The sequence below is a fragment of the Lepisosteus platostomus genome, chromosome 8, assembly GCF_059453375.1.
Source record: "Lepisosteus platostomus isolate fLepPlt1 chromosome 8, fLepPlt1.hap1, whole genome shotgun sequence".
Lineage (NCBI taxonomy): Eukaryota > Metazoa > Chordata > Actinopteri > Semionotiformes > Lepisosteidae > Lepisosteus > Lepisosteus platostomus.
The window spans coordinates 40,573,771-40,595,452 of record NC_142618.1 but is presented as its reverse complement, the minus strand read 5'-3'; the positions used below and the strand labels follow the sequence as shown (position 1 = coordinate 40,595,452).

At 35.2% G+C, this 21,682-nt stretch overlaps 2 protein-coding genes across 2 annotated transcripts in view; both read left to right on the top strand.

The window, feature by feature from the left end:
- The first annotated feature begins 551 nt into the window (after nt 1-551).
- On the top strand, nt 552-16,242 carry LOC148657322 (transmembrane protein 236-like). The gene is made up of 4 exons (XM_088643420.1): nt 552-907; nt 4,684-4,756; nt 10,005-10,134; nt 11,205-16,242. Exons 1-4 carry the CDS (start codon nt 636-638, stop codon nt 11,825-11,827), a joined length of 1,098 nt encoding a protein of 365 aa, XP_088499546.1. The 5' UTR covers nt 552-635; the 3' UTR covers nt 11,828-16,242.
- A 4,230-nt stretch (nt 16,243-20,472) lies between these two features.
- The window catches only part of LOC148657321 (macrophage mannose receptor 1-like), a 44,523-nt gene continuing 43,313 nt past the window's right edge, over nt 20,473-21,682 (top strand). The window contains exon 1 of the mRNA XM_088643419.1: nt 20,473-20,656. Coding sequence (XP_088499545.1) covers nt 20,575-20,656 — 82 coding nt within the window. The 5' untranslated portion in view covers nt 20,473-20,574. The remainder of the gene's footprint in view (nt 20,657-21,682) is intronic.

Below are 21,682 nucleotides of genomic sequence, written 5' to 3'. Positions count from 1 at the left end.
TTTAATAAAATTGTTACTTCTAAGTCTTTCATAGTTCACATGCAAAGGTGATTTTTGAATGGGCAAGATGAGATCCACATAGTGCATTTGTCTCTGAGTAACACCAACTCACCAAACACCAAGCTTATTTAAAAACCGTCAACACTTCTAGTGCAATTACATCAATGTCTTATAATTGCAATCTTTTTTCAGATTAGGGAATTTTGCCTCTTAAGGATATGTGGAATTTAGCTTTTCTCTAGTATTTCATAGGACCTTAAATCTATAAACAATTAAACGACCACAATTCCATATAGACTACACAAATGCCTCTTTCATTACCAAGTAATGTCTTAGTAATATTTTACCTGGTTTCTTTTTTTCTTTACAGTATGACAAGCAATAAACTGAATTTAATGAGTTAAAAGCCATATAATACTTTCCAATACGATAAAAATTCCAAAAGGCAAATGTGATGGACAAAACAACGTCACAGGGGCAATAAAGGTACAGTATACAATGCCTAATGCAGTGTAAGCACTCAGTGTTCAGAGTCCAGTCTACTGTGTGGAAAATGCTAGTGAACATGAACAATGGTAAAAGGCCTAAGCTTCAAACTAACAGGATTTTCTTGTAAATCAAACACATTTTGAAGAATGGGCTCGGGGAAGAAAATCAAATTTGCTTTCTGTGAAATAGTGCAGTTTGCGGCTCTGTGTATACCAGTTTTCGTTGTCATGCAGAGGTTTGCTTCCATCGTGAAACAAGTCAAAGAGGCAGGGATGCAGGATGGGGATGCTAGCACTGCGTACTGGCTCATCGTGGCTTCCTCGGTTGCTTATGTTACTTCTGTGGCCTTGGTGATTTGGGTCCCCATGAAGTACATGATAGCCAAAAAAAGAAAGTTCTTCACAGCAAGGAAAGGATGGTAAGTGATTCAACAGCAAACAGGTTTCATATTCTCCCACTGATGCATTGGCAACATACTGTACCTGTACTACAGTATGTTTATTTAGAATTATTCTTGTATATGTGGATGATAACATTAACCAGAATTTTCAAATGATTTTACCTTTCCCTCAACAATATTCTTAAAACTATTTATTTGTTCGTACTACATTTATTAGCCTCCCAAGTTTGAAAGAAAACCTGTTTATTTTGGATCTGTACATCACACTGGCAAAATCTAAGTGAGGTTAATGATCCTTTGTCAGATAGGAAGTACTAACATAGAAATTACTAGCATGTTTATACATTGCCCGGAGAAGATCAACAGTCCTAGTCTTCAGAATGTCAACTAATGTCCTGGAATGTAGGGTTATGGGAAGGCATCCACTTGGTTTGGAGTTTTGATATCCTGACTCTTTTTCCTTCTTTGTCTGACATGGAGATTTCAGAAAAATGTACAGTGAAAAGCAGAAATATTGGGCCAGTGAAGTGAAAATCATATAAGGTCATTTTTGCTGTGTGCTAATATTTCAGATCAAAAGATTAATATGAGACAAAAATATATAATTTCTCCTCTTTTTGTTTTGCATACAAGTTTAGCTATGTTAAAGAATGTCATTTATTGGTTTTAGTCCCCTTATTTCAAGTGAGCATGAAATGCTTCTACTTTTGTGGCAGAAGGCAAAAAAACAGATGAAATTTGAAATCCAATTAGGAATCTAAATCCAATTAGAACAGTTGTAAAGCAAAGTTAACATTATGGAATGTCTTAAAAAAGGAAGAACCTACTGGGGAAATAAGCAAAGGGCCAAGACTGGGTTGTCCAAGGAAGACGACAGCAGCCAATACCAAACAAATCATTAGAGCTGTGATGAAAAACTCTAAAGCAACAGCCAAAGACATTGCAGACAATCTTCAGAGTACAACGTTGAAAGTATCTCAATTCACTGTGCATACTGTACATAAGATGCAAATAGAATGCTTTTTTTGTAGCCTTTATAAAGAGCATTTCAAAGTACACAGATGAGCAACAACAGCTCTGAAGCAAAGTTTTATGAACAGAAAAGACAAAGATAAGCTTTTTATTTGCCTATGTCCAAAAAAAGGTACACTACAAACCCTTTGGGTGGCAGTTGACCCTGTAATAAGACTACGATACAATGCTGCACACTTAACCAAGGAGTTCATCATGAAGAAAAAGTGCAATCTTTTGAACTGGCCAGATCAATCTGATTTGAATCCTATCAAACATGCATTTTACTTGTTGAAGAGGAAACTTACTGTAAGTCAGAAAATTACACAAACAAGCAACAACTGAAAGTAGCTACAGTTGAGGCTTGACAAAGCATTAAAAAAGAACATATCAAGAGTCTGGACTGCCTCATATTAATGTTTCGACTTAAAATACAAATTTGATTAGTACACAGTGAAAATGACAAATTTAATTTCACTGTCGCAATATTTACACTTTTCACTGTGGAACTCTGGATAGACTTAGTGCACATTGGCAGAATACAATATGTCTTGGAGAATATTTATATATCCAAGGACCTCATTCTGTTCTATGTTGTTGCGCTAGGGTTATCAGCTTCAACAACATTTAAAGGTAGCTTTTCCCATGCTCCCACTGCAGTTTGGGTAAAGAAGTGTCTCCAGTTTTCACCTTTAAATGCACTCCCACCTGTGTCCTGTGTTTCTCTGTTCATTTTAACAATTTTTTCTGGGTTGACTAACTTGTCATGTCCGCTTGTTGCAAACAAAAATGTATACACTACTCCTAATATTTTAACATAATACCCATTGATCTTGTTTCTGCACTTTTTGTTTCATCATGAAGAAACAAATGTTTGTATATAAAAATGGCTTCCCTACTGTATGTTGTCTTTAAGATAAATATGTCAACATAAACATTAACATCTTTTCACATTTTGTATTTATAATTTATGATTTTACTGCCTGCATATAAAATGCTGGACTTGTTTATCTTAAATGCCATGTTTGTCCAATTTTCAAATTTATCTATCTTTTATTTCACTTTCTGCTTCTACAGTGTTTGCTAATCCTTCTAATTTGGTATTATCTGCAAACCGGACAAGTTTTACTAAATCACTGATGAATGATAGAAATTGAGAAGAGCAATGGTCCTCGTAGAGATCCCTGTAGTACACCGCTAATTACATCATCCCAATATGAATATTCACTCCCTACCAGTACCCTTTGTTTTCTATTAAGTAATTCGTAATCTTAAAACTCATGTTATCCTGAATGTCTATTGCTTGCAATAAGGGGCAGACCAATAGATGGTCTCACAAATGGTTCACATGGTTATGGTTCACAAATGTACACTACTTTGCAAAAGTATTCAGACCCTACCTAGGGTGTTTAATTTTGTGAAATTACAAAATTATGCTGTTCCAGGTTGGAGAATGCACAGACAGCAAGAGAGGAGTTGGTGAAATTAAAAAAAAAATAGTATGAGCTGTTTTCAGGTCTTTCTGCTTCTCAAGAATTAAGTCTAGACTTCAATTGGGCCACTCAAGAACATTCACTTTCTAATCCTTGAGCCACTCCAGTGCAGCTTTGTCCTTATTTTTTGGTCGTTCTTCTATGAAAGGTGAACTTTCAGGACAGTTTTAGGTCTTTAGCAGGCAGGTTTTCATCTACTCTATCTACTTTTTCTTCGTTCTTGACAAGTTCTTAATGCTGATGTCCATTAACATGATGTTGGCTCCACCATGTTTTACAGTAAAGGTGTAATGGTTTGTATTTGTACTGGAAAGTTTTTTTTTTAATCCTGTCTGAGCACAAAGCTTTTGACATATGTTTACAGTATCACTTAAATGCTTTGATGCAAAATAAATGTGGGATTTGAGATGCTTAAGCCAATCTTCAATACATTGGTTAACACTCAAGGACATTTTCTCCTATCTCAGCCACTGAACTCTATAGTTCTTTCAAAATTGCTGGTGATTCCATGGTGGTATCCCTAACCAGTTTCCTGCTGGTCTGTGAGCTCACTTTGGAGGGACAGTCTGATCTAGGCAGTGCTACTTCAAGGTGTCATCACTGCAAGCCTTGAAAGCAACACAGTGTGAAAACTGTGCAAGTGTCTGAATATTTTTGCAAGGCACTGTAAATGTATTTACAAAATAGTGCTAAACCTAAATGTCTCATAACAGTGACATTGTGGATTCAACAAATATAAATGAAAGTGTTCTCAAAAGAAAGACATACTGTACAGTATGTCATAGCATTGGAATTGTCCTTTGCCATGGAATACTGATGTTTGCACTAAGCAAGGAGGATGCTATCGTGCATGTTTACAGAGACTCATTTTCCATGCACTTCTTGACAGCGTGGAGAGTCCATTTGATTGGGGTTGGATTTACAGGACGCGTTAACTGCTGCCTTTCCTTTCCTCTTGAACTGGATGTTCAAATTTTTAGGATCCTATAGCTGAATGTCAAAAACCTTGGAGTTCCAAAATTAATTGGCTATACAGTATATTCAACCATTGTTAGTCAATCATGTTCTGCGAATTTGTTAATCACATTGCTGTAAGATTCCACATGGCCTCCATGGCCTATAGCTTTTCTTACAGCTAATTATCATTTCCCTATCATGTAATCTGGATGGTCTTGTTAAGTAATGACACTCAACGAATATTAATTTCCCTTATGTTGAATCTACACAGTTTATAGATGCTTAGAAAGGTAAGATTTTATTTATTTACTTTAAACTTTGTCTTTATTTTAGGAGGCCTGTTACTCTGGTTTATGTGATCCTGTCTACATTGCCCTGCTTTGCCTTTTTAATTGCCAGCTCTGAGGTAATTCCACATATGTTATTTTGGATAGATTTTATTGCAAAGGAAAACTGTCTTTCTCCACTTTCAATATTCTCTTCCAAACTTTTATCCTCTTCCGTGACATACTGTCGTTAAAAATAATGTATCAATAATTATTGCCTTATAATCTGTTGCATTGTTATGGATATATTAGAATTAGACATCGATTTATCCTTGATTTTATCCTAATGTGTCCTTAAATTGCATACTTTATATGAAGCATGCTCCTTAAGAAACAGATCATCAGAAATGTTTGTGTTCCATTTCACAGAAACACTGTAATCCTTTCACTTTTCAACTGGGGAAAATTAGGTAATGATCCATAGGAAGTAACATGTGATTGTTGTTTAAAATGATCACTGTAACATTTGCAGGTGGCTGCAAGATCTGTTTTTATTATGAAGAGGTTATATTAGCCCTAACAGTAAATCAAAAACAGGTCATAACTCAAAGCAACACTGCAGTGCATAGATTAGATAAAATCGTGTTCCTTATTGTTTTTAAAAGGTGATAAGGAACGACATATCTAGCAATAAGCAATGTGTTTGAAAATCTTTTGCTTTGTGGACTGGAAAGAACACTGCTGATCAACTGCTCACTTTAAAAACACATCGTTACAAAACACAGATCAGTCATGCACTTTGAGTGATACAGTACGTTCCTGTCTTTTGTTTCTGTTATACTGGCAAAGAGGAATGGTGAACACCTTTATGCATTTAGTCCAGGTCTCAGATTAAAGTTTCTACTCACTTCCTAGTTAATAAACCCATTATTTGATGGCAGCTTTCATTCCTTCTACCCAAAGAATAATCTGTTATCAAGTGATGGGTCTGTAATTTGGCCATTGGGCAGGGAACTTATCCTAGTTTCTCAAGGGATATTTAGAGATGTCTACAAATCCAAAGACCCTTAGGACTTATACACCACTTTTGAAACAGAAATTTTGAAATTGCCAAACCAGAGTGCACTATGGTGGACAAGGATACAGTGCTGTAAATCAAGGTCCTGAATTCCTCTTGGCTTGGTCAATGTGGCCTACCTGAATTTTACTTCTTAGCTACCTGGCAGAGTAGATTCTCACTTTACTATCTGATGTGCTGCTCGTGCATCGTGATTGCTGCCTGTCTGCTGGGCTGGTGCTACACCACACTGGTGGATGAAATGGGTCCCATTGTGTATGTGAAGTGCTTTGGGGTCCTTTCAGATGAACAGAGCCACTATCTTTTCTTTAAGCCTTTGGACTCAATTTTCTATTACAAATTATTTTTCTATATTAATTACGTTTATGGAGTCAAAGACTCAATTTCATTCCATCTTTGCTTAAAAATAAATTATATTTTAGGTTACAGTAGATTCTGATTAATATATACTGTTGCAGACTGAGGTATGTGACAATGCAGGTGTTTAAGAATCTAGGGGTTCCAGAGTCTGTGATCAAAGCAATCATAAAGTTTACCTAAGTTAAGTTCTGGCTAAATTATTAAGTATCATTTAACAGCCCAGAAAAAAAACCTATATAATCAGATCATGACAGGACAAAAAGAAGGGAGGGGAGAAAAGTGAAAAAGAAGGACAGACGATAATAGAAAGATGGGACAGAAGCACACAGAGCTTGAAGCTGGTGCCAGGTGAGAGTCCCTACTTCAAGATCAGAAAAGACCTGATTAGTACTCTCTGAACATGCTTAGGGAGTACTTGGAGTTCCTTGAGTGAACCCTACTTAGTCGGTACGTTTCAGGATAGGGAGGTAGCCTGTAGTGTCAGGTTAAGAGAGAAAGATTTAATTATAGAGTGTATTCTTTTTAGTTTAGAAGGTAGCTTATCTTTTCTTTGACCCGGGGGTCTCTGAAATGCCTTGTCGGTAAACTTGTAAATACTGTCCCTTTTGCATTGTATGTTTATGTTGTGTGTGTGAGGTCAACCACCTGGGTATATTCTTGGCAGAAATCTTTGTTGGGGGTTATGTATGGTTATTTTATTTATTTAAACTGATTGGTCAATTCCTGTTTTGTTTTTGCAATTTTGTAACCCCTCATTTGTAACAATACACTACCTTAGATTTTTACAATGGGAATGCAAGATTTAGGAGTCTTGTCTCATTGTTGCAGAAGTAATGATATTTCATTTATATGCTATGATTATGATTAAGTGAACTGAAAAAATTGTCAATTTTGATTTGTTTTAGAATCCCCAACTTTAGCTTCTGAGAAATATGACTAAAATATATGGTAAATTTAGACTTAAGCTGAAGTACTGACTCATCAGCCGTACTGTAGCTCTGCCAACAGAAATGTTCAACTGGAATTCTTGATAACTGTTTTGTAATACCAAAAGTAAAACTCTCTTATTCTATAACTATAATCTAAGCAATGTGAATATGAAGTCCCAATTGCAGTCCCAATTTCTCAGACCAGCTATTAAATCTCGGTTACAAAGTTAATTAATTAACAGTTTTGCAAAAGTTTACAATTTCAGCACAACATTGTGAACTTTGTGAAAGTAGTGTACAGTATAATGTCCATGTTGTCGCAAAACTCTGGTCTCACCGCAGGCGAGAATGAGAGTTTGTGAGAATTGTGATGTGAAGCAGCCCCACCTGCTCACTAGGGATGTGATGTTCCAAGTGATATACAAGCTAATAAGTACACATTGTGCAGCAGACATTTTGCTGCAGAAATGTTCCAACGTGATCTGTATGCAGAGTTAACAAGTAGTATTTGTCGGCGAAAGTTGAGAGCAATCACAGACAATGACGGCAATAGGACGCTGCACACACCTGGAAATTTAGTCTGTTTTGTGATGTAAATCGGAGAATTTACACATTACTGTGTACTTTCATTGTGGTTTGAAATGCAATCTACAATACAGATTCTTTCTAACCTCAAAATAAACAATGAATTGCAATGTTCCTTTTTAGGTTGTGTTTTGAATAAAGGGTCCATTATTGTTTTGTGATAAAATACAATGTATAGTACTTTATTACTTTATCTAGTAGGCGCATGTACAGTGTACACTTAGGTCAGCTAGTGCATTAAAACAGACACCTGTCTGAAGACTTTAGGTAAACAGGCCTTCTTCAGGTGTGTAGAAATGTTTACTACATTGTTTTATAAAACCTTTAATATAGTAAATAAAGGTTTATGATAGGATTAATGCATCAAAACAACCATACGTTCAGATAAAGAAATACCCTTGGCTAGGCAAGTGTAATGGGTTTGTCAGGTATTCACCTAATATTTGGGTTCCAAAGACCTTGGAATTAATAATATAGGGTCAGAATTGACAGGGTGAAAAATGGAAGGATCATCATAAAGGCTCATTAGAAGTGGAAGTCAAGACCTCAGTGGCAGAGTGGTTTTAAAAAAGTCTACCTTGTGGAATGTCTCAATACATTAAATAATTAAAAAAAAAAACTTGGACCTGTGTCATCAACTTGACTCTATTTTCAATATTTCTAAACAATGAATCCATGATTCATTTTGTAACAACAAAGCTCAGAGTTGAAGTGCATCTGACTCATGGAAAAGAAGGTAAATAATCTCAAAGTAACCTACCCCAATGCTTTTGAGCAGATTTAATGAGGCATGTGAGAAGATTGGACTTTCACTTAACATTCAGAAGACCAAAACCCTCCATTAGTAAACTTCAAATGCACCCACCCCAACTTCAATATTTGAAGTTCAATTAATTCATTCAAATTTGAATTAATGAGGATTTTCTGATGAAAATTGTCATCAGACCAATATTGTCTGATGAAGATGTACTGTATCAAGATGCAGCACAAATATTCCAGCATCAATGTTTTCTCCTAAACAAGGAAACAAGACACTGTATCTGTGATCATCTGCTATCATTACTGTTGTGTTGATCATATTGTCCATATGTCAGACTTCAGCTTCCCAAAGAAGGTTCCCAGCTTAAGCAATGAAAAATTATTTAAATATACGCTAAAACAATCATGAAAAATACAGCATCAATATCAACTATTATGAGATTATATCTTTCAACTGAACAAGATGAAGGAAGAATTTCGTGGAAGAAGACCAGCGGTTTGAGACTTAGGACTGAACAAAATAAGGAATTCTTTTATCCCATACCTAATCAAAATACTCAATTAAGTTCACAGTAAAGGAGTAGCAGTTAATGGCAAGGGCAACACCAAAAAATGTTGCATCAATTAATTTCTGGCAGGCAGTATAAGGGGGGAAGCGATTGCCATCCAAATGTGAGGTTTAGTGTAAAAATAAATCTGGATATTTTCAGCAATAAAATGGAAGTTAACACCCTTCCAATGAATCAAATAAAGTTAAGAGATCATAACGTACGTTAAAAGAAGAGGAACCAGAACTGGACCTTTTGCAACACTGGGGAAGTACCAGAAATTCATCAGTCAAGTATGACCTAAGCCCAGTCAAGAACTTTTTTATCAATACCAACATTGTTCACTAAATGTTTAAGAAGACTATCATGATAGTTATGTCAAAGACCATACTAAGTGCATCAAAACAGACAATTGGATGCTATAAGTAAATCATGGGCCACTTTAACTAGCTGTTTCAGTGCTCTGTAATTGTTTAAAATCAGACTGAAAAAGTTTAAAAATATTTTTTTCATTCATTGACATAAATGAACATAGACCTGAAATACCAGAATTTAATAAAGAAGCAGGCATTAAATCTAAAGAACAAGTTATAGTTCTTCATTTAGAAACCAATACTGTCAAACTGGATGAAGTGACCCTTTAAAAAGTGACCCTTTGTGTCAGATAATCCACAGCAAACTCTAGAATAGAGGGAAGATGAGTTTTTAATGTTTGTCAGTTTGCTGTAGGGCTGAAGAGCACTGATGAAGTAAATTAACCGTATAAGTATTCATTAAAATTGCCTTCAACCATATAGTCACACTTTCATTTATTTGTGTGTAACAGAATATCAGTAGTAGTGTTTCTCTAACACAAACTTTGTACCACTTGAATATATGTAATGTACTGTATATATATATACAGTGTCTTTCACTAAATTCATATTTATTATAAACATAATAAATATGTTTTTTAAGGATAACAGCCAGAAAAGTCTTCAAAAACTACTTAATTCAATTCAAAGATACTTTAAATCTTTCTCTTTCTCTCTCTTATATGCAATGTATCGTAAGATGTCATTTTATCTTTGCTTATTTATAAGTGATAAGATTTTCCTTCCCCACTCTAATCCATGTCTTTTATTACCAGGTACAGATTAATGCAGCTGAAAGGTTCGACATGTTGTCTGAGCTCCCAGTCTCACTGGTTTTGCTGTCCTTCATATGTGTTGATATCATCGATAGGCTTCGCAAATGCCGTCTTACGGGGCAGAATCATAGTAAGTGCACTTGCCTTTGTTGATTACTGTATGTTCAGAAATTCAAATTGGCTTTATTGTCCTAAAAGACTCTTCAGACAACAAAAGAAGTGTTTGTATTGCCCTTATCTTAGAGTGAAAAATGACAGCAGCTATTTTATATTACTGACACTTTCACACCAAATCTTTTCTTACAAAACCATTCGCTCACATTTTCTCTTCTTAGATGTCTTGCTGTGCAAATTTAGAGGTAATGTATTTTTAACTTTTATTAAGTCTTATTTATCTCCCAGAACACATTTGTAATTCTTTTGCACTTTCCTGCTGAGCTCCTATAGTATTTACATCCATCCATCCTTTGTGCAATGGAGGGTTATAGCAGAACCGGAGCCTAACTAACCCAGCAAACAACAGGTGCAGGGCAGGATACACTATGGACGGGACACCAGTCCATTATAAGGTACACACACAGACATTCACATACTCACACCAGGGGCAAAGTTTTCCAGAAGCTACTTAACCCACCAGTCTTTGAACAATGGGAGGAAACCGAGGAGGACCAGGAGGAAACTCATGTGAACATGGGTAGAGCATACAATCTCCAAATTGATAGTACTCCAGGAATTGACCTCAGGTCTCCAGCACTGTGAAGAAACAATGCTACTTATCAGTGGGACATTTAGTGTAATTGTTTCAAGCATCAGAATCAGATTTTTTTTCCCTTTTGAAAATTTAATTGTGTTGTTTCTTTAAAGATGTACTCCTTGTTTATTACACAGTATATCATCTGTTTGTGCAGCATCCGAACAACCCAAAACCTTTTTTTCACCTTCCTATCTTAGTTTAGGGATTACAAATACACCTACAGTATAATATCTACATTCCATCCCACACATACAGTAATGTTTTCTCTTGCAAAACAGTCTTTAGACACCTGACAAGATCTATTTCTAGGACGTTCCAGTAATTTGTATCTCCCATACAAGCTCATACTGCTTGCACAACAGAGCAACGCTCCCAGAATGGCTCTGAAAAAAGGGAAAGATAGATTCCTCAAGAGGAAGATTAATCCTGTTGTACTTTCTTGCCAGCTATTGAAGATGAACGGGATGCCGATATTCCCAGTCCCATTCTGACTCACTTGGAGCAAGTAACAACCGTATCAGGTCAGATGGATGTTGAAAGAGATAATGATGGCACGAGGATCAGGCTGGAAGCTAATGGAACAGCGCCAGGGCTTTTGGGAAATCAAGAAAGACAGTACAGTATATCTGGCCTGAGTTCCCGCACAGCAAGCACTGCTTATAACAACTCACCTTACACATCATCTGGGCCCTTCAAATTTCTGCACTGTAATGATACGAGGGCAGAGATTTTTGTAGACAGTTTCATATTCTGGTTTGACACTGTTGAGATGGTGAGAGTAGCAGGACACCCTCAAGTTTATTTTTCACGCTGGGTTTTCCCAATATACATATTTAGCTACATCTCTATGTTGAGGCTGATTCTCAAGCCCCGAAACCCACTCCTAAGTTCACTGGGAGTCATATTGCAAGACATTCCTTTTATTTTTATCCGAATAACATTGATTTCCATTTTTGGGTATGTGACACCTCTGCTGTACCTTTTTAAAAACCTTTTCGTAGTTCTGGCTTTTATATATTTTAATTTTATGACCAAGATGAAAATGTTTAATACAGAGAGAATGTTTTAAAAAGGCAGTTTATCTCCAGCTTTTATGCAATAATGGAAAGCAAATGGATTTGGCTATGTTGCCTATGCAGAGCAAAAGTGCAAGATACAGTACTTAAAACTTCCTGAAGGATTTTGAAGCTATATTTTTAAAAGGAATAGAGGTAATTTTCTTGTTATTTTATCTCTTACATTTTGGAAACAGCTGTATTCCATGTGTTTGATTTTTTTTTACCTGTTCTGTAAAAACTGAATTGTAAGTGGCATAAGGTATTATCAGGGTAGGCTTCACAAAGTGCTTTCATAAAATGTAAAGGGTGCAAAGACAATCATGTAAATATTTAACCAAAAAGTGTACAAATTGCTTCTGATATGTTCTGACACATTTTTTAAAGCTCACTACAAAGTTTCATAGAAGATAAGAAACATACTTTAAGAAGAAAGATGACAGGTTTTTACTCAATGTTTTTACTCAAAGTTTTGATTCCTTACATACAGTATATAGAAATACTAACTGTGCAAGACATTAGATTGATATTTTACTGTTATGGAAGTGGTAACCTGCCAAAGAGTGGCAGTGCACATATACAGTACACTTATTGTGCATTAATTGATGATCTGTTGATACACAGTTATTTAGTAAACTGATGTGCAATTATTCCTTATTACTTTTACTTAATATTCAATATAAATAAGTTAGTTTTCAATAATACAATTTCATGAGGAATAATAAACTCCAACAATTAGATGTGTTTGAGAGAGATTATTGATTAGGTACAGTAAGATTTGGCTAAGTCTCCTTGACTGGGTGCCATAGACCATAAGAAGCTAGGATTCCAAACAGAGTGAGGAGTTAACAAACTGTTAACAGCTGGGGGTAGAGGAGGGGTGCATGAGGTGAAATCCAAAGAAAAGGGATATACAGATTTTTTATTATGAAAGAAAACAGTATTTACTAGCAAGACAATGAAGACAATAAACAATGGAAGAAGAAACAAGCATGTGCAGTTTCAGACACAGTGGATTCTGTTGAGTCTTTGACCATTTACCTGAAAGAGAAATTTCACTTGAAAATGACACCAGGCAGCTGGAAAACTGGTTAGTGAAAAGAATCTCCCCATTTTGCTTGCATACCAGTTCCAGTATCAGTTATCCTCGTCCTTCATTAAATTGACCATTTGCAGTATCTAAGCAGCTTCCGCTTTGACAACTGACCTATGGTAGTAGATCTATCAGTTTCCCTATTTAATTGAATTCAGAAAATAAACACAAATAAGAAATGAAAATATCTATGTAATTTAGAATGTATTTTACATCCCAATGTTCCAAAGATCTAAGTCATTCTCATCAATTTGACAGCAAGTCTTCATTTCATATGAGGAAAAAATGAACTCCCAAAATAGAATAAGGAAACAAATAATTTTAGTCCTCAGTTCAGCCTTCAGGTTAACAATTATTCAATTTGTTTTCAATTTGAAATGTCAAATATAAATTAGTCTATATCAAACTAGTGCTATTGTTTTAGGACTGGTGGGACAAAAACATGATCTAAACAGAATAGTGGATCTCTAAATTTCTGTGGGGTTTAAGACATTGCAGTCTGTGACCCTTCATCATCTGTATGATATCATTCATTTCTCTCCACATTGTAAACACTTTTTTTTCCTTCTTCCTTACCAGATAGGTCAATTGTGAACAAAATCTCATGTACAATGGTGACCTGGACATTTTTACAGGAAGATATTTACTGGAACAATCTGAGTGAAGTACCTTGCTCAACAGAACAACAGCAATGCTGCCCCACCTTGAATTTGAACCCATAATCCTCTTGTGTCCTAACCATACAGGTTAGGGCACAAGAGGATCATGGGAAGAGGAGTAAGGAAGGGGCACTATTCCCTGCCACTTCCAATTGTGATGTCTGTGCTCCTTTAGGAAGCAATTATATTCAGTCTGAAAGAGAATGTCAGTTCTTTGAAAAGGAATACAGCTGTTACCTTTCTCAGTTGCTCACTTGTCATCATTGCTGAGATGCCACCTGAGCAAACAAATTGAGATATGAACCTCTTTTTTGCAGTCCTGATATTTTTGTGGTTATATGTTTTTTACTACTTTTGAAAGGTAGTAATTTGCACTTCTCACATTAGCCAAGAATCGGGTTCTTTTTTATAGGGAGCTCAATATTACCTTACACGTATTGGCATGCTAATGACCTTTTACTCAAGGTTAATGGATGTTGGAATGAAAATGTCTTCCTAAATATTAACTAAGTGTAAAGCATGCTTGTAGAATTGGTATCACTTGCTTGTATTTATCCTGATGAAAACTTAAAATAGTAAAATCATATGAATCATACAGTATAACATCTCTGAAAATCAGGAGTATCCAGTCCTGGTTCTGGAGAACTGGTGTGTCTGTGGCATTTCATTCCAAGTCAACTCTTAATGAGATAAACCAGCTGGCTGCCTAACAACTGCACTTAACTGAGCACATTTATTAGCTTCTCCCAGGTACAGCACTTGAAATTTTGAAAATCAGTACACTCTTCACCCTCAACCAGGATTTGGACACTATTGATTTACTTGTTTTTTTAATCTAAAACAGTCTTACTTGTCTTTTCATATTAACTGAAACTAAAAAAAGATTAATTAAATAACAGTTTTATTTGTAATTGCATGTACAGTAAGTTGACATTCCTCTGTACAGTATCTCTGTGTGCTGGGATTGTGAGTTCTGCATTAGGCACATTAGCCTGTTGCAGAATTGCACAGCAAATGGAATCATCAGCATTTCAATTAAAAATTTCAAATCAAACCACTTTATATTTTTGCTATACATTGGACTACCCTCGGTCAGTCCTTTCTCAGCAGCTTTAAAAGGAACCAGGAATTGTCAGATTTTGCACCTCTTTTCTTTGTCTTTATTGTAACTATTAACAATTAATTTTGTTTTGCTCTTGCTCAAGTCACAAACAGCACACTGTATGATACTGCAGGCTGCCAGACAAAGTAACAGGAAGGTGCAAGTGAGTTACACCCCTTTAATTGAGCTCAGTGCACAATCTCCTAGATGCCTTGTTTGGCATGTAAAAATGACATATTTTTAAAATCATTCATCACACAGACAAACTTGAATCCTAGTATCTCACTAATGTGCAAAACTCATGTAAATATATATTTTTATGTAATCTAATATGGTTTCAGCTTATTTTCTGTTTCTATATTGCCTTTAGTTGTATTTATTATATCACACTGGGTGTTGTAAACATTAAAATCTAAAGACAGCAGTACAATACACACAACAACAGTCTATTTTTTTTAATCAAAAGTAGTCTCAATCCTAGTGATATCTCATTCAAGACAAATTGCTGCCTCTATAGTTCTTACCTGTTTAATTTTTCAGTAGCCCATGATTCTGTTGATTTATGAAGAAACCTAATTTATATCTACGTCATGTGAAGGTTACATTCCGAAGGCATAAAGTCCTCTGTTTGTATTTGCTAACTCCAAAATCTGTTTGCACTTTATTTTCAAACACGTCCTTTGATCTGAGTCTTAAAGAGGTGACTATTATTGATGCTCTTTACTCCAATCAGATCTCCATTATATCTTCCTTCTGGGATTGACTTCCTTCCACTGGACAAGCTTAGGGCATAACCTGGCTGTTGTTTTCAGATCTGGAATTTCCTCTTATCACTGTGGCACATTCCCACAGTGTCTGTCCTGACATTTGACATTCCCCTTTTCAGCTTTATTATTATTTATTTTGAAGAGCATTCAACATTTCAGTTTTGTATCAATTAATTTCCAAGTGCATTTTCTGCTCAGTGCTCAAACTCACTCACATGTATTATTATCAATTTGTTTGGCTGATGCTTTAATGTAAATGATTGTACCCTATTACACGGCTGGGTGTTGTGCTGGAGAAATCTGAGTGAAGTAACTTGCTCAAGGGTACCACAGCAGTGACCTATAGGTACCTGGAATTTTAACTTCTACCTTCCAGTTTTGAGTCCTAACCTGCTTGTTGACACATTTATTTAAAATGTACAGTATGCGGGAAAATGTAGGTATTCTTCACAAATAAATTTTAAATATATTATCTAAAAATGCACTTTTTTAGAAGTCAAGCTACCTGTCTGCAATGGCAAAAAGCTGTGGCAAAATCATGGAAAGATTCATTTTCTGAAAATTATTTTCATTTTTTGGTAGTTGCAAAAGTTGACTTGTAAGGCTTTTACAAGTAATCCTTTTCATATGTTTATAAGCAAACTTTTATGGAAATAAATATACTGTATATATAAAATTCTATATGATTTGTTAAATTTTCAAAATGTTATTTTAATTCATTCAAAAATATTTCATTCTGTATAAAAGTCTACTGATTCTTGTACATGCTATTTATATTTTTCAATAAATGCACAATATTTTATTTAAATGGCTGCTTTATTTTCAAGGCAGACATGCAAAATGGGAAATGTTTCTCAACTTGGTGTAGGGATCATAGTAAATTAAGGACAGGTAAGTTTATCCCTCTTCATCCTTTCTGCTTTGCTTACTACAGTAAGTCATTTGAAATCATTGGATGACAGTCATGTGTTTAACATTAACCAGAGTCTCTACTGTATTTAAAAGTTCAAGACAAAAGAAACTGAACATTTGCACCCAACACCACCATGCACAATTAAAACTGCATGTAGGTACTGATACAGATCGTCACATCTTTGAGATTCACACATGGCAATGTACAGTATTATTTCCTTCAGTAGATACAATAATGACTTTATACATTAATATGTTTTTAAGTTATAGAGTTTAAGTTTAAACAGTTCTCCATTTGACAGTGAGCTATTATTTATCCAATTGCATTACTGGAGATCCACAGCCCTGCAGCTTTTCTAGTCCTTGTCTCAGTTTTGGAGCACTTGATAATCTTTAATTAAATTAAACATTAGCTGAAATGATAAACTAAACCAAGGGCACAGCTGATAAGTACTGTATGTCAGAAACTGCAATGACTGCTTAGGACCAGGCAATCAGGAATCAGGTGGTCATCACTGATTAGTTCCACATCTCAATATTTGTTTGATTAACTGTCTGGTTTACAGTAGTCTACAGTACATGTTTTCAATAACTGAAAAGAACTAGAAAACCTGCTTCACTGTAGCTTTGACACATGTGGTCATAACAGTCTGAAATGGACCATTCTGTAAGCTAAAGTTGTTTCAGATTTGCTTGTTAATGTTGTAATGTTAGTTAATCTTCCAATGTCTAGTGTAATATCTTGAAAATATATTTGTACATCCAAGGGAGAAAATAGAAATGCAAATCATTTTTGTGTTTCTTAAGAGAAAGCAAAGAGGCAATTCAGTGTTTTATAGTAAGGCTTTTGCGTTCATTAAACTAACAATCACAGGGACTAACCAGCATAGGGAAAAAGCTATAAAAAGTATGTGACAGTGTAACTTTACTGTAGTAAGGGTCCCTTTTTTTGCTTTCAAGGGTCTCTGCTGCAATCTCTCTCCCGGGCTTCCTTTGGCAGGATGCAGGATATCCTTCTCACTGTCCTCTGCTTCACAGGCTCACCCTTCATTTCCGCTCCTCTTTCAATGGGGTTCCTCTTGGACACAGATTGTTGGCTGATCTTCTGAATCAGCACTATACAGAGATAGACCCCCAACCCACCATCCTTTTTAATTATTTCATCATTAGCAAATGTATTCATGATAATCAGTCTATGGCCTTGATCTGGAAATATTATTTTGACAAGCCCCTTGTTTCCTGCACTGCACCAGTCTTTTGCTAAATACTCTATATTGTGATTGCACTTCTCCAGATTATGGCTTTGTAAGAGTTCATGCACAGCTTCTTTTCACATTGTTCTTATACTGTATAATGGCAATGGTCAAACAAGACTGGACAAACACCTGACAGATGACAATTGAGGTAGATAAGTGCAGAGATTAACTAGTAGGTAGTGGAAACGTAAACCATAAATATAAAGTGGGAAACTCTGAGTTTGAGAAAGCTGATCATGAAAAAGATTTAGATATTCATGTTAACACATCTAGACAATGTTGGGAAGCAATAAAAAGGCTTACAATTTCACAATAATCTGTACTGATCAGCATCCAGAATGTATGGGATGTTGTATTATTCAGTGAATAATTATCTATCAGACCATCTAGATGAGTTAAATGGATGACATCCTCTTGTTTGTGATTCTAATGTTAGGAACAGGTATGCAATAGCCTTCTTAATGGTGCACAAAACACTGTAGAAAATATGATCACTGTTTATTTAAAAATACTCTTATTGAAACCATTTTTTAAAAAGCAATTTGAGAATAAGACACCTCTTTCTGTATGAAGGTGCTGCTTAGAAATATTTTATGTTTATTTAATAAATGTTTAATAAAGAATCTTGAAAATATGAACGAAACATTGCATATACTGTACTGTAGTTTAACAGTGTATAAGTAATAGTTTTTCCATGTTTTGGCTCCTCAATTGTAAATGATTTACATGAATAAGACTCACAATGGCCTTAATCTGCACCATAGCCATTCTTATGTTACAGGATAAATATGCATTGATCAACCAAGTGGCTTGAACACTTCAACACTCACCATAATGTCACCAGGATGTCTTTACATCTTCTGTTAGGTCTGTTAAAGTCTAAACATCATTCATGTGGTTGATAAAACCCCGCACCACTCTTGCCACTACATCAGATGTTCTGCAGCACAAAAAAAATGATTTCTTCTCTCATCTCAGCTTCTGGGAATGAATAGCATTTTCATGATGATGGTGAGCTACAGTTATTATGCTGACCTGCAGTTTATTTCTTGTGCTGTAACTACTGCAGTCTGAAAATGATAACACAGATGGATAAGACAGATGTGATGGTTTTCGGACAGCGTGGTGACCCTCTCCCTTTAAGGTTCTGGCCTGTCCTTCACATACAGCAGTTTCCTGGTTTCTTTTGACTGACCAGTTGGTTGTTGAAACAGAACAAAGCATTCTTTTCTCCTTCAATGGCTACTAGGCAATTTTAATTATTGAATTGGAGTACTGCCATGTCTGTCCACGTCCCTGCGGAGGAGGTTTTTTTTTTTGCCGGACTCTGGGCATTTTGTGTTCTTATGAAATCACATGAGTTGATCACAAAATGATCACAATAAACCTACAGTATGTGCTCACTATTAAAATGTAAATAACATTATTTCTGTATAGGAATGTGCCCAAAGAGACACTGATGTACAAATAAGCCTGTTGTGTTTTCCTTGAGATTGGTGAATTATTTGAAATTAATTGACTAATCATTAAACCAACTCAGTGAGAGTAAGGATTTCTGGTGAATTGACCAGTTTAGGACAAATATTCCCTGAAAAATTGCAGTAACTTACTGTTTCTAAACAACTCAATAAAATATGACATTTTTCATTTTTTACCTATCCTTATCCTAGCCCAATAGTACCTTCACCTTCCTTCTCATTCCCCTGAAGTCTGTACTGAAGATACAGTAGGAACAGTACTTCAGTAAGATCTTAATCTTACTGTAAGTTCTTACAGTAAGTAAGTAACTTACTTAAGTAAGTAACTTACTTAAGTAAGATCTTAATCTTACTGTACTGTATATGTATCTGAAAGGTTAATCTTAAAGGTTCATATGCACATAATCTGGACAAAGAAAATGAGGAGGATAAACTGTTACAGAAAAAAATCTGTATCATTGATGCTGTAGTTAAAATTCAAGAAGGTGGCTGCATAGGCTGAAAAGGAACAGGTGAAGGTTTCTTCCATGCTGAAATGAAAAGAAAAGAGACACAACGTTTTGGCTGTGGAGCCTGTTTTAGGTGTGACACCTGAAGAAAGCTCCACAACCAAAATGTTGTCTCTCTTTCTTTTTTAGCATGGAATAAACCTTCACCTGTTTCCTTTTCCTTGAACGTTGTTAACTACAGCTGTACAGTATCAATGATACAGTATTTTCTGTAACAGTCTTTCCTTCTCATTTTCTGGTTGTCCAGAATATGTGCATATTCATCACCAGTAAATATACAGTAGGTGTTAGTATTGTTTAAAAGATTAGCTAGATTCCATTTGGATATAGAAAACCTGAAGCAAACTTGTGCATAATCAGCACAAAGTGATGAAAGTTGTCCTGTTAGTGATTCTGTCCTGCCCAAACACAGGATATGTTAACTTGAGATATCCTGAAAACCATTCTTCTTTTCTAACTCATGACCATTCTTTTGTCAATTACATTAACAGAACTTACCTCTTTTGGCACTGTATCAATGGTAAGAAAAAACAGCTTTGTTTCGTTGCCGCAGAACATCAGGACATTGGACACAAATATAGACACTATTTAAAAAGAAAAATATAAAGCAATTGTGTGAACATCAATATTTACACTTGTCCAATAGTGACTGTCCAGAACTAGAGATGTCACAGTTTAGGTTAAATATTTAGTACATTTTACAAAATTTTAATTACAAGATTGGAAGGAGTTATCTTCTGTTTTAATAAAGATGAAAGTACCCATTGCAACACTGGTACTTTCCTGTACAAATATGTGGAAACACATGTGATAACTTCGTTCCTGTTATTTCAGATTCCCATGTGACAGGATATTTAGCCAACTCTTGGGGGTGGGAAAAAAGGCCTCACTTTCTCCTAATATTTTCAGATAAAGGATACCTGAGTGTGTCAACGGTCCTTTTCATCTATTCAGCACTGTCAGTCATTTCCATATCTGCCAGGACATGTCTGAGCATTTTATGATGTCTAGATTATTTGCTGTTTTTATGTATTTAACTCTTACTTTTCACATCTCCATTCAGTTAGGTAAGTTGTCTTTTTTATTATGCAAATGTTTTGCTGTACTGCATGTATAACATTGTTAAATCTAAACAGCTAAGCATTAAAATATTTGCCAGGCTTTTTGATTGAATCATTCAATGATGGAAGTCATTGTCCTATGAAAGGGGTGTAATAAATTAATTTAAGTTTTCAGAAAAACTATGGATCGCATATCACTGCTCTTGTAGATTAATTTTACATACACTACTGAATTTGCAGTCTTTAAAAGCACATGTTTTACTGTTAACAGTCAAGCCTGATCAGTGCCTGGAGTCCATCTAATTTACAGTAAGATAAATTGATATTACAATCTGATAAACTTTGTACCTAAAGTAAAAACTTTATATGCACAGTAAAAGTCAAACATAAAGTGCTACAAGAAAGATTGCAGAGTCTTTGTAAATATTGTGTATATGTGTAATTTTTTAGAAAGTACTCCACATACTGTGACACATAAAGTACATACATAAAATGTGTTGAATTTTCATCATAATAGTGCTTATTAAATATTTGTTTTAGTGCATATTAAAGTAAATAATACTTCAATTATGTTACAAATGTTTATTCTTTATTTGCTTTTAATAGAGCAGAGCCTTCTTTTTTTCCTAATGACAAATGATATCAGAAAATTAAACACATCACCAGATCACATATTTTACAATGTGTCAGCTCCTTTAAGATTAATTAGTTGATATAATTTTCCCAAGAATCAAAACTGGAAAAACTCAGTTTTAGACTTTTTTGTTGCAGGGACTTTTTGTACTAGGACAAGTGGTTTGAGCCTTGAATATATAAACTGAATAATTTAACCCCCCACCCCAGGGGTATAATAAGAAAATATTGTTTGAGCACATACTCCATTAAATTTGATAAAAGGAGATAAGTAAAGGATAAAATCTGATAAGGAAGGGATAAGGAAAAAAAGTCTCATGAAGCATTACAACTCTTCCTTATTATTCATTCCACTGATTTAATCAATGACATACAGTATGTGGTACCTCTCAATCTGTT